Source organism: Plecotus auritus (genome assembly GCF_963455305.1).
Source record: "Plecotus auritus genome assembly, chromosome: 5".
Lineage (NCBI taxonomy): Eukaryota > Metazoa > Chordata > Mammalia > Chiroptera > Vespertilionidae > Plecotus > Plecotus auritus.
The window spans coordinates 107,631,560-107,646,308 of NC_137776.1; the positions used below are offsets into that span (position 1 = coordinate 107,631,560).

At 43.1% G+C, this 14,749-nt stretch overlaps 1 protein-coding gene across 1 annotated transcript in view; it reads left to right on the forward strand.

The window, feature by feature from the left end:
* LOC308248286 (peroxiredoxin-like 2C) overlaps window positions 1–13,570 on the forward strand; it is a gene marked incomplete at both ends in the record, with an annotated part of 72,719 nt that extends 59,149 nt beyond the window's left edge. The window contains 2 exons of the mRNA XM_080668280.1: window positions 8,373–8,504; window positions 13,557–13,570. Coding sequence (XP_080524406.1) covers window positions 8,373–8,504; window positions 13,557–13,570 — 146 coding nt within the window. The remainder of the gene's footprint in view (window positions 1–8,372; window positions 8,505–13,556) is intronic.
* Window positions 13,571–14,749: the final 1,179 nt, after the last annotated feature.

Sequence of the window (14,749 nt, forward strand, 5' to 3'; positions counted from 1 at the left end):
GAGAAGAGAGAACATGGGGAGTCAAAGAAACAGCCCGCATATGAAAGAGAAGCAGGAATCACCAGAAAAGGAAGTAAATGAAATGGAGGCAAGCAACCTGCCAGAGAAATATTTCAGAGAAATGGTCATAGAGTGGCTGAAAAGAATGGAAGACAAATTTGACAATATGTGTAATAACCGAGAGGAAATGAAGAAGAACCAAGAAGAAATGAAAAATGACATCACTGCTGTAAAGAACTCAATAGAAAGCATCGAGAGTAGACTAGAAGAAGCAGAGGACCGCATCAGTGAGCTAGAAGACAAGGTAGAAAAAATTACCCAAGTAGAGCAGCTTCTAGAAAAAAAAAATTAAAAAGCAGGAGGAGAGCCTAAGGGAACTTTGGGACAAAACGAAACAATACAACGTCTGCATAATAGGGGTTGCAGAAGGACAGGAAACTGAGCAAGGAATAGAAAACCTGTTTGAAGAAATAATGACAGAAAACTTCCCTGATATAGGGAAGAAAAACCCCACACAAATCCAAGAAGCTCACAGAGTCCCAAGCAAAATGAACCCCAAAAGACCGACGCCAAGGCACATTATAATTAAATTGGCAAACACCAACGACAAAGTAAGAATCTTAAAAGTGGCCAGAGAGAGACATAAAGTTACCTACAAAGGAACCCCCATCAGACTAGCGACTGATTTCTCAACAGAAACACAAAAGGCCAGAGGGAATGGAATGAAATATACAAAGTCATGCAAAGGAAGGGTCTGAATCCAAGAATACTGTACCCAGCAAGGCATCTATCAAAACTGAAGGTGAAACCAGGAGCTTCACAGACAAAAAAGGAGTAAGGGAATTTATTACCACCAAACCAACAATGCAAGAAATGCTAAAGGGTCTGCTGTAAAAAAAGAAATAGGAAGTGAAGAAGGAACACAGGGGTAAAGAATAAAAATGGCAACAAATAAGAACCTATCAATAATAACTTTAAATGTAAATGGATTAAATGCCCCAATCAAAAGACATAGGATAGCTGAGTGGGTAAGAAAACATGACCCATATATATGCTGTCTACCAAAAACCCACCTCAAAAAAAAAAAGACACACACAGACTGGGAGTGAAGGGATGGAAAAAGATTTTTCAGGCGAATGGAAATGAAAAAAAGCTGGGGTAGCAATACTTATATCTGACAAATTAGATCTCAAACTGAAGGACATAACAAGAGATAAGGAAGGCCACTTCCTAATACTAAAGGGTGCGATCCGACAAGAAGAAATAACTCTGGTAAACATATACGCACCCAATGCAGGAGCACCCAAATACATAAGAAAACTCCTGGAGGATATCAAGGGAGAGATTGACAACAATACAGTCATAGTAGGAGACTTTAATACCCCATTATCACCATTGGACAAATCCTCTAAACAAAAAATCAGCAAAGAAACATCAATCCTAAATGACTCACTAGACCAGATGGAATTAATTGACATCTTCAGAACATTTCACCCCAAAGCCACAGAATATACATTCTTCTCAAGTGCACATGGGTCATTTTCAAAGATAGACCATATGTTGGGACATAGGCAAACTCTCTTCAAATTCAAGAAGATAGAAATCATATCAAGCATCTTCTCAGATCACAGTGGCATAAAACTGGAAATCAACTACAATAAAAACAATCCAAAAAAATCAAACACATGGAGACTAAACAGCATGCTATTAAACAATGACTGGTTTACCAGAGAGATCAAAGAAGAAATAAAAAACAGGCAACAAATGACAATGAAAACACAACAATCCAAAATCTATGGGACACAGTCAAAGCAGTCTTGAGAGGGAAGTTCATAGCTCTACAAGCCTACTGCAAAAAACAAGAAACAGTGGTAAGAAATTACCTAACCCTTCAACTCAAATAGTTAGAAAGAGAGCAACAAGAAAAGCCCAGTGTAAGCAGAAGGAAGGAAATAATAAAGATCTGAGGGGAGATAAACGACATAGAGACCAAAAAAACAATACAAAAGATCAACAAAACCAAAAGCTGGTTCTTTGAAAGGATAAACAAGATTGATGAACCTCTAGCCAGGCTCACAAAGAAGCAAAGAGAGAGGACCCAAATAAACAAAATCAGAAATGAAAGAGGAGAAATAACAACAGACGCCACCGAAATACAAAGGATTGTTAAAAAATACTATGAACAACTCTATTCCAACAAACTGGACAACCTGGAAGAAATGGACATATTCCTAGAAAAATATAACCTTCCAAAACTCACTCAGGAAGAATCTAAACATCTCAATAGGCCAATAACTATGGAAGAAATTGAAGCAGTCATCAAAAAGGTTCCAGCAAACAAAAGCCCAGGGCCAGATGGCTTCACTGGGGAGTTTTACCAAACATTCAAGGAAGAACTAAAACCTATCCTCCTCAGACTATTCCAAAAAATTCAAGAGGAAGGAACACTTTCAAGCTCCTTCTATGAAGCCAGCATCACCCTAATACCAAAACCAGATAAAGACAACACAATGAAAGAGAATTATAGGCCAATATCCCTCATGAACATGGATGCCAAAATCCTCAACAAAATTCTAGCAAATCAGATCCAGCAGTACATCACAAAGATCATACACCATGACCAAGTAGGGTTTATCCCAGGAATGCAAGGATGGTACAATATCTGCAAATCAATAAATGTGATACCTCACATAAACAGAGATAAAAATCACATAGTTATATCAATTGATGCAGAAAAAGCATTTGACAAAATCCAACATCCTTTCTTGATAAAAACTCTCAGCAACGTGGGAATAGAAGGATCATACATCAACATAATAAAAGCCATATATGATAAACCCACAGCCAACATCATACTCAATGGGCAAAAACTAAAACCATTTCCCCTAAGAACAGGAACAAGACAGGGATGCCCACTCTCACCACTCCTGTTCGACATAGTACTGGAAGTATTAGCCATTGCAATTAGACAAGAAGAAGAAATAAAAGGCATTCAAATTGGAAAAGAAGAAGTAAAGCTGATCTTATTTGCAGATGACATGATACTGTACATAGAAAACCCTAAAGACTTCATCAAAAAACTGTTAGACTTAATAAATGAATTTGGCAATGTAACAGGATACAAAATTAACGCCAAGAAATCTATGGCATTTCTATACACCAATAGTGAAGTTACAGAAAGAGAGACTAAAAAAGAATCCCATTTACCATTGCACCAAAAAAATTAAGATACCCAGGAATAAACTTAACTAAGGAGGTAAAAGACCTATACACGGAAAACTACAGGACACTGAAAAAAGAGATAAAGGAAGACGTAAACAGATGGAAGAACATACCATGTTCATGGATTGGTAGAATCAACATCATTAAAATGTCCATACTACCCAAAGCAATCTATAAATCCAATGCACTCCCCATTAAAATACCAATGACATATTTCTCAGACCTAGAACGAACTATCCAAAAGTTCATCTGGAATAAAAAAAGACCCCGAATAGCCACAGGAATCCTGAGAAAGCAGAACAAAGTAGGTGGGATCTCAATACCAGATTTCAAGCTGTATTACAAAGCCACTGTTCTCAAAACAGCCTGGTACTGGCACAAGAACAGATATATAGACCAATGGAATAGAATAGAGAATCCAGAAATTGACCCATATCACTATGCTCAATTAATATTTGACAAAGGGGCATGAACATACAATGGAGTCAAGACAGTCTCTTCCATAAATGGTGTTGGGAAAATTGAACAGATACATGCAAAAAAATGAAACTAGATCACCAACTTACACCATACACAAAAATAAACTCAAAATGGATCAAGGACTGAAGCATAAGACGGGAAACCATAAAAATACTAGAGGAATACACAGGCAGAGAAATCTCAGACTTATGCCGTAGCAATTTCTTCACTGATACCGCTCCTAGGGCAATGGAAGCTAAAGAGAAAATAAATAAATGGGACTACATCAAAATAAAAAGCTTCTTCACAGCAAAGGAAACCATCAATAAAACAACAAGAAAGCCCACTGCCTGGGAGAACACATTTGCCAATGATATCAATGATAAGGGTTTAATCTCCAACATTTACAGGGAACTCATGCAGCTTAACAAAAATAAGATAAACAATCCAATCAAAAAATGGGCAACTGATCTAAATAGACACTTTTCGAAAGAAGACAGAAGGTAGACCAAGAGACTTATGAAAACCTGCTCAAAGTCACTAATCATCAGAGAGATGCAAATCAAAACGATAATGCGGTACCATCTCACATCTGTCAGAATGGCTATCATCAACAAAGCAACAAACGACAAGTGCCGGCAAGGATTCGGAGAAAAAGGAACCCTCGTGCACTGCTGGTGGGAATGCAGACTGGTGCAGCCACTTGGAGAACAATATGGAGTTTCCTCAAAAAAGTAAAAATGGAACTCCCATTTGACCCAGTGATCCCACTTCTAGGAATATATCCCAAGAAACTAGAAACACCAATCAGAAAGGATATATGCACCCCTATGTTCATAGCAGCACAATTCACCATAGCTAAGATTTGGAAACAGCCTATTGCCCATCAACAGATGAGTGGATTAAAAAACTGTGGTACATCTACACAATGGAATACTACACTGCGATAAAAAAGAAGTAGTTCTTACCATTTGCAACAACATGGATGGAGATGGAGAGCATTATGCTAAGTGAAATAAGCCAGGCAGAGAAAGATAAATATCACATGATCTCACTCATTTGTGGACTATAATGAACAACATAAACTGATGAACAAAAACAGATCCAGAGACACAGAAACATCAATCAGAACGTCAAACCTCAGGGAAGGTAGGGGACGATGGGGATAAGGGGGAGAGATCGACCAAAGGACTTATAAGCATGCATATAAGCCTAATCAATGGACACAGACAACAGGGCGGTGGGAACATGAATGGGGGATGGGGGGTAATGGGAGAATAAGGACACATATGTAATACCTTAATCAATAAAGAAATTAAAAAAAAAGATATTGCAGTGCTAACCCCAATGAATGGAAGTAAGAAAATGGCTTTTATATGTTTTTTAAATAATACATTTTATTTTTGTGATTAAAATAAAATAAATACTTCATCTTCATGACTTTGAATACTTTATGTCCTTTCATTGATGAAATCTTGGTTTCATTTGAAGCCCAACTCAAAGGGGCTCTTAATAGCTCTTCAAGCAGGAGTAAATGCTCCCCTCGCTGTATTTTTTAAAATATATTTTATTGATTTTTTACAGAGAGGAAGGGAGAGGGATAGAGAGTTAGGAACATCAGATGAGAGAGAAACATTGATCAGCTGCCTCCTGCACACCCCCTACCAAGGTACATGCCCTTGACCGGAATCGAACCTGGGACCCTTCAGTCCACAGGCCGACGGTCTATCCACTGAGCCAAACTGGTTAGGGCCCCTTGCTGTATTTTAACAGCACCTTGTACTTCCTTGTATACTTAGTTATTGCGCATAAAGTGGCTGGGAGTGTAGTTAGTTGAAGAGTGTGATGTTTTATTCACCATTATGTGGTCCACATTCCCTGCCCTTGGCATAATTCTTTATAATTAATAGAGCTTAGTGAGCTTCAGGTGAACTGCTAATCTGTGGTTTAGGTAGGAAGAAATTGGCTCTGAGATGCCAATAAGAAAACTTGAACTCAGATCATTCATCTCCACAAACATTATTGAGCTCTCGTTAGTGACAACCGCTGTGCTGGGCGCTCTGGGAGGTGGTGATAGAAGACAGACACAGCCCTGCCCTCCCGGCACATCCTCTACTCTGAGAGCCAGAAGCAAACAGCTCATTCCGATCCAGGTGAAGGGTTTGTGAGAGAGGAAAGCATGTACTGGGGATACCTGTGCCAGAAAAGTGAGGGGAGAGAGTATCTGGGAAGGCTTCTCAGAGGAGGAGGCGTCTAAGCTCACTTTTAAATATGTTTTTTTTTTTTTTCTTTAGAGAGAGGAAGAGAGAGGGAGTGAGATATAGAAACATTGGTTGGCTGCCTCCTGCATGCCCCCTACTGGGGATCAAACCCCCAACCCAGGCATAGCTTCATGACAGTACCCAGTCAGTTGCAGGAATGGACCCAGTGACCTTTTGTTGCACAGGAGGAAGCTCAATCCCCTAAGCCACATCCGTCAGGCTAAGCTCACTCTTGGGGAAGTCCAGGTCCCTGCATCTGGCCAGAGTCTAAAAGGCAATTTGGGAATTGGTGAGCCAAGAGACAGGTTGTGGCTAATTCATGCCGAGTATGGGGTGACATGCCGAGGAGTTTGGGTTTGTTCTGGAGGCAGTGTGCGGGTGGGGCTCGTACAAGTACTTAAAGTGGACAAGTTATGACACAATCACAACCCAGAGTGGAGGAGGAATTGGAACCCACCACCAGAGCCAGTGATATTAGTGAGAAGGTTGTAATGAAGGGCGGGAAAGAAATGACAGGCCTGAAGTCCTAGGGGTGGCTGGCAGGAGGGGGCGGATTGGGGAGCTGTTTATGAGCGAGTTAACATGACCCATTTCTAATGTTTTTAAAGAAAGCAACTTAAACTTTACTAAAGCTGTTGGTGAGCTGGCATAAACACTGAGTTCGCGCCTTTTCTCTCTTTAGTGTAGGAAATTTCAGCAGTGCAGTGTGGACTTACTCTTTGATAGGCTGATTTCCAGTGCCGCAACGGAGTCTCAGTGTGTGAATGGACTCTGTCTCACTTAGCACTTTAGATGTAAACTGTGAGTTTCACTTCAGTAGCACCTCACCATGCATTGCCACAACAAAGATAAGGATTTGAATTCTAGACAAAATATATCCTTGTGATTATAAGAGAGGGGATAGTCACATATGTTAAGCCTCTTTGACCCGTGTTAAAGTACTGTATTTCCAAACAGAAAATATTAGTTTCTCATATAATAATTTTTAAAAGTTCCTTCCTGAAACAGTATAAATGTCAGTCAATCTCAGAATAGTCCTCCTTAAAATCAACACACTAAAAAGTACTATGCAGCTATAAATTTATTTTGTTATTATTTTAATCCTCACCCGAGAAGTGAGGACATTTTTTCCATTGATTTTAGAGAGAGGGGAAGGAGGGGAGAGAGAGAGAGAAACATTGATGTGACAGGGACACATCCATTGGTTGCCTCCCACAGGAGTGTGCTTCCCAGCAAAGACTGTTAAATTCTAGGCTGTGGAATCTCCTTCAGTTGAAGTTCTAACAATTCAGAAATATCAAATGACATCTTCTTTGGACAGGAGGAGATAGTTTGGATTTCTGAATATTTATTTTAGGTGAAGAATCCTATAAAACAGTAAAATTTAGTCTTTTCCCCATGTCTCCAAGTGAATTCGCCTGTTTGTTTCTTGGTAAGATGACTGTCCATTTTAATGTAAACATGAAAGAAATAGAGGAGTTCACGAGATGGAGGAAAGTAACAGGTATCTGGGAATATTAAGAAATCAGGCAATTCACCCTGGCTGGGTAGCTCAGCTGGTGAGAGCATCATCCCCATATGCCAAAGTTGCAGGTTTGATCTCCGGTCAGGGCACATACAAGAATTACCAATGAATGCATGAATAAGTGGGAGAACAAATCAATGTCTCTCTCACTCGCTATTTCCATCCTTCCCTCCCTCCCTCTCTAAAGTCAACAAATAAAAAAAATTTAAAAAGGTTTACTCAACCAGAGACACTTTTGCCCCCACAGGACATTTGACATTGACTGGAGAATTTTTAGTCATCACAACTTGGTGGATAGTGGGTGCCATATCATCTAGTGGGTGTAGAGGGCAAGGGTGCTGCTAAGCACCCTACATTGTACAAGACAAAGAATGATCTCATCTAAAGCATCAGTAGTGGAAGGCTGAGAAACCGTTCTTTGAAGGAAATATAGACAAAAGGCCAGGCCTCTTTTGGGGTTAAGATGACACACAAGAAAGAGAAGGAGTAACATTATATTTTTAATATCTAATCCTATATAATAAAAGACTAAAATGCAAATTGTCCCCATGGGCGGGCAGGAGTTCGACCAACTGGGAGTTAAACATGTGCTGACTACCAGGGGGCAGTGCGGAACATGGTGGGCATCAGCAACTCGGTGCTGGCAGGGGGCAGCAATGGAGGCCCTGCCGGCCCCGATGGGCCCCTATAAGAGCAGGACCATGGCAGGATGGTGGAGCAGGTAAGCTGGCGGCTCCAGGCCAAGGCGGGTGTGAGCAGGGGCCCCGATCACCCCACCGGTCGCCCCACACATCAGCCCTGATCGCTGGCCAGGTCTAGGGACCCTACCTGTGCATGAATTTCATGCACCAGGCTATAGTCCAATATAAAATGATAGCATCTAAAGACACTTCCTAATATTTCAGGACCAAGCCCCCATATAAAGTCAAACATACTCTCAGGAAGCATTTGGAGCCTGTGGAGGGTGGTGACCGGCCCTCTTTTTGATGTTCAAGGAGATCCAGTTCAGCAAGGTGGGACCCTCATTTTAGGTCCAGGTAAGCATCAAAGCCCAGACCCAAAGGACACTTCGTGTGCTTTAGAAGTGCAGGGGCTACCTGCTTTCTTCATAAAACAGCGACCACATAAAAATAGGCAGCTTGACATTGTAGCAGTCAGGATGCTGTGCTTTCTCAGGGGGCACCTTGTGTTTTCGAAGGCTTGTGTGTATTTTGATGTCTGTCTATTGGATGTAATGTGCCCATCATTCCATGCCCGAGGGTTTTCAGGTATTCGGGACAGGAAGTCAGCGGTGGTTTGGTGGACTGTTATGTGGCTATAACACTTGAAAAAAAATCAATGAAAGCCCTGGCCAGGTGGCTCAGTTGGTTGGAGTGTCATCCTGTACACCAAAGGGTTGTGGGTTAGATATCTGGTCATAGCACATACCTAGATTGTGGGTTCGATCCCTGGTGAGGGTGTGTATGGGAGGCAACTGATCGATGATTCCCTCTCACATTGAAATTTTGCGCTCTCTCTCTCTCTCTCTCTCTCTCTCTCTCTCTCTCTCTCAAATCAATAAAAACATATCCATAGTTTCACTGGTTTGGGTTAGTGGTTGAGCGTGGACCCATGAGCCAGGAAGTCACAGTTCGATTCCTGGTCAGGGCACATGCCCGGGTTGCAGGCTTAATCCCCAGTGGAGTATACAGGAGGCAGCTGATCAACGATTTTCTTTCATCGTTTATGTTTCTATCTCTCTCTTCCTCTCCCTTCCTCTCTGAAATCAATAAAAATGTATTTTTTTAAATAGGCCTTTAAGACCTTGAAAAGGCCGAAACCGGTTTGGCTCAGTGGATAGAGCGTCGGCCTGCGGACTGAAGGGTCCCGGGTTCGATTCCGGTCAAGGGCATGTACCTTGGTTGCGGGCACATCCCCAGTGGGGGGTGTGCAGGAGGCAGCTGATCGATGTTTCTCTCTCATCGATGTTTCTGACTCTCTGTCCCTCTCCCTTCCTCTCTGTAAAAAAATCAATAAAATATATTTAAAAAAAAAAAAGACCTTGAAAAGACTACAATGTGTGTATCTGAAACTAAGACAAAATAATACTGAATGTGCACTGTAATTGAAAACAAAACATTTAAAAAAGAAAAAAAGCAAATCACCTAGTAAGTAAAAAGAGATTTATATTTTTAGTATAAATGTTATATTTATTAAATATCTTTACAGTTTATTTAAATGTATTTACAGAACTATTCCTGCGTAAGTTATATTTCAATCAATTCAGTTCATTGCCTCTTGGCTAAGATAAATAATGATAATCTCAATAGGAAACAGCAGCTCATTAGTATATATAAATTCAAATTTGCTTCATTATTTAGCCATCTTCATCAAAAACTACCTGCTAACCGTTAAAATTTTGACATGGACACTGTCAATTTTTAGTTGAGAAGTTCAATTTTACATAGAATTTAATTTTTTTTAATAAAGTCCAAAATTGTTTTTATATTTTCAGTTTTATATGCAAATTTTGGTGTGTTTTTTATATTGTAAAATTTGTTAAATGCAAAAATGTGATCATTTGTGGATAGATGCTATAGCTTCTACAAAAGATAGCTGGTATAAGGTAACAAGGAACCAAAAGCTTATCTCAAAGATTTAAGTGAGCCAAGGGAAGGCACATAGAGCAGTCTCAGAAAGTGCCTGATTTGGGGCTCCCAGTTGCCCTCTTGGAATCAGGATGGTGAAGTATTCCCAGCATCAATGATTCCGTGTGGAGTATTGCCAACCAGGGACGCTCATCCAAACCCTGGTGTCCAGCCCGTCCAGTGTGTCTCAGTGGTTGAGCACTGACCTATGAACCTGGAGGTCACAGTTCCATTCCTGGTCAGGGCATATGCCCGGGTCTTATGCTCGATCCCCAGCAGGGAGTTGTGTAGGAAGCAGCCCACCAATGATTCTCTCTCATCATTGATGTTTCTATCTCTCTCTCCTTCTCCCTTCCTCCCTAAAATCAATAAAAACATATATTTTTTTTTTATAAAAAGCAACCCTGGTGTCCAGAATCTTTACTGGGGCTCCACAGTTGACTGCCCACGTGGCTGACCTCAATCTCCAGCCGCCCCCTCCCCCAAGCTAACCTGATACCAAACTCAAATGATAACTCAAAACTACTACCATAAATGACATTGTAAGTCACATCATTAGTCATCAGGTATGACCCAAGACCTTCAGGCAAACAAAGACACCCAATCCAATCAGAGGGACATTCCAGGGGCTTAGAGAATATCTCTAAGAAGCTGATGGCAAAGGCCAGGCCTCTTTTGGGGAAAGAGCACATTCTTTACTACACAACCACAAATTCATAGGGAAAAAAAACTCATAAATGGCTTATAAACATGAAAATATGTTTAACCTCACTAGTAATTAAGGACCTGCAAATTAAAACCACAATGAGATATTATTTAATACTCAGGAATTTGGCAAAACATAAAAGGTATAACAACAACAATTGTCCAAAATATGGTCATTGGTATTCTCATACACTGACAGTGAGAGCATAATTTTTTAAATTGAAATATGTGGGCGAAAAAAGGGGTCCACGGAAAGTAACCTCACATGGTGATCTGATCAGAAATTCCTAACTGGCAGGTCATGGTGGGTAGTATACCTCCCAGGCATATAACCCTATGTCCCAAATACACATGTAATGCCACACTACCTGCATATACGTAACCCCACACTCCCAAAACCCACACAGAATTAACTCTTCCATCTTGTAGAACACACAGCCACACACACACCACCAAATCGTATAAACACTACTGGACACCAGCATATACAACATCCACCAGTCCTGAAAATAGTCCCAGACCTGCCCTCTGCACACTGAAACAGGCATAGACAGCTGCTGAAGATCACAAAAAGAAATACACATAACATTACAACATGCCCAAATACACAATGATCCGTCTACATTCCCCAAATAAAAAACACAGATCATACACCCAAGCTAATGAATGCCTGCACTTGTCCTAACATTGCCCTATGCATATGCAGATAATCCTTCCAAATCGGCCAGTAGAAAAATTCCCAAATTCACAGGAGGAAAAAAACCCACAGGTAAACATTTCCCCAAAGACCAAATTATAAACACCTAACCACCATCACCTTGAGTATACACTACATCTCAACACCCTCCAAATATAGCACTCAACCCTACACATTCACAAAAACACAGGCATGACCTCCCCATGATCACAGACATCCACAGACAAAGCGAGCGCACACATTTGATTCCCGCCACCGAGTGAATACCACAGACCCCAGGCCTGCCCGCCACCCCAGGCTTCACACACCCCAGGCCTGCCCGCCACCCCAGGCTTCACACACCCCAGGCCTGCCCGCCACCCCAGGCTTCACACACCCCAGGCCTGCCCGCCACCCCAGGCTTCACACACCCCAGGCCTGCCCGCCACCCCAGGCTTCACAGACCCCAGGCCTGCCCGCCACCCCAGGCTTCACACACCCCAGGCCTGCCCGCCACCCCAGGCTTCACACACCCCAGGCCTGCCCGCCACCCCAGGCTTCACACACCCCAGGCCTGCCCGCCACCCCAGGCTTCACACACCCCAGGCCTGCCCGCCATCCCAGGCTTCACACACCCCAGGCCTGCCCGCCATCCCAGGCTTCACAGACCCCAGGCCTGCCCGCCATCCCAGGCTTCACACACCCCAGGCCTGCCCGCCATCCCAGGCTTCGGGGCAGAGGCATTACTGTTAGTCAGCAAGGCCGCTCCCCTCATTGGCGGAGTGCGGGGTGAAGGAAACCGCTGGCTGAGAGGCTCCATTGGGAAGGCAGGCCTCGTGAACTCTGGGGAAGTGGGGAGGCTTCGCCCTGTCCACTCATTTTCAATGAGGTGCGCAACTTCTTGCTGAACCGGAGGACGCTTTCAAGTTCGGAAGAACTACCCCACCCCTTGTGTTATTCAGAAAGCGGGGGACAGAGAATGACCCTGGAGGTCAAGGCCTCACACGCTTTAGGCCCACCCTGAACCGTCCATGCAGCTGGATCCCAGTGATGCCAACTCCCTGGTGTCAACTGTGCACTGGGCCGGGGCCTGAACACAGCACAGACCTGGCGCCCACAGCCCACAGCGTGACCCACAGTGAAGAGTGGTGCCTCTGAGCGAGAAGAGTCCCAGCGCATCCCTTTCCTCCTTGTTTAAATTTATTTTTTATTGATTTTTAGAAGAGGTGCGGAGGGAGAGACATACAGGGATAGAGGAGGGGGCTGTGTAACCAACTGAACTTCCGGGCCAGGGCCCTGCCTCCTGTCTACATAGCAGACCCTGGAGGCCGCCATGCCAGCCCCCGCCCATACTGCAGAATTTCAGTTGCCAATATAACACATATGTATAGCCGTGGCCACTTTGGCTCAGTGGACAGAGTGTCAGCCTGGTACTGAAGGGTCGCAGTTCAGATTCTGGTCAAGGGCACATGCCTGGTTGCGGGCTGGATCCCCAATAGAGGGCGTGAAAGAGGCAGCTGATCAATGATTCTCATTGATGTTTCTCTCTCTTTTTCTCTGAAATCAATAAAAACATTTTTTTAAAAACACGTATGTATAGTAGCAGAATCAATTACTTGAGTTTGTCATACTTTCCAAGGAAACTGAAATCGTCGGATCCCCTTTCTGGTCATTTGCAAGAGAAGAAAGAGGCAGGACAAAGACTCCTCACTGCATTTTCCATTTTGCAGAATTGGGCTGTGAACTATGCAAAGGCATTACTTGTTTAAAACATGATATTGAAATCAATCAACGGTTAACAAACATTGAACAACATAATACTCTGAGAAACAAAAAGTGGTGATTTCTGGTCTTGCCCTGTGGCTGCAGGGCCTTGCCCTGATGGACTGGAGCAAAGGGGATTGTTTGTAAGCCTGGGCCGGCTGCATCTGCAGGGCTCCCAGCATTGGGTGGAACTTGGGGCCACAGGACTGCTTCCTAAGGAATGATGTGCACACAGCAACCGAGCATGCTGCTTCTGCGGGGTCAATCCTAATTTCAAACACAGATCCGTGAACCATAAGTTCCTGTTATTTTTTCAGGCTGCATGTTCTGAATTTTGTTCAGAAACTGTAGCCTGTGTTGAAGTAAACCAAGACCAGATAGGAAGCAGGTTGAGGGACCCAGAACTAGGTTGATGGATCAAGAACTGAAATACAGGGCACATCAGGCAAAGACTTTGTGCTGTGAATCTAAAATCACCGATGTATAAAGTGCCCGAAGAGTCACACACCAATTGTGTTGCCACTTAAATTTCAAAGGAACTGCTGGTTCTTGCCTACCTATCAGAGCCTTCCATGAAATGCCCCCCACCCCACCCACCGGGCCCACCAGTCCTCTGCCCCTCCCCTGCTGCAGAATGCCTGGATTCCTACCTTCTACTGTTTAAATCCAAATCTTCCCTCCACTGGATGCTGTGGCCTGAAGGGAAAGGAAGAGGCTGGGCCTCAGGGACAGGCTGTCTGCCTCTGGGCCTCCTGGCAGGAAGAGCATCCTCTGGTCATGAAAAATGCCAGTTTCGGTTAAGAATGTTCTGGATAAAGCAATTAAAAGTATTTGTTATTAAACGTTGACTACTGAAATTGAACATATTTGATAACATGATGAAATTGAACTTACAAACACGTATGTACATTAAAGTGAATGGGAAAAGAGTAGATAAGATACTGCAAAAGAAGAAATTCATGACATGAAAGGTCAATGTACCACAGAAAAAGAGTCAGAAAAGATGAATGTAGCACAGAAAATATGAAAGAGAAGTGCATGCACATAGAGTCTGCTGGCACCTGATTTGGACTTCCAGCCTCTAGAACTAAGTGTTTAAAAAATAATGTTGTTCTTCCCGTCAAGATGACAAAGCAGGAAACCACTTTGCTCGCCTCTTCCCATGATTACATCAACATTATAAATAAATATCGAACTGCCCTTGGAAACCACCTTAAGACGAGATGAAGAGAACTCTGATAAAGAAGAAGCCACGCTGAGACTGGAAAGAGGGGCAGAGACACACAACGGCTGGTACCCACACACCTGTGGCAGGTAAGAATTGGCAGGGATATCTCAGCTGTGAAAGTCTCCCCAGTCTTCCAGCCCCCGCCCCCGACCCTTCGCGCTCCCGAAGCCCTGGGACCACGTCATGCGCTGGAGAGGGCCCAGCAACTCCGCCTGCGTCACGGCCGCCACAGACTGCCATTGGCTGGTGCGTGTCACGTGCAGCGGCGCGCGGCGGCGATTG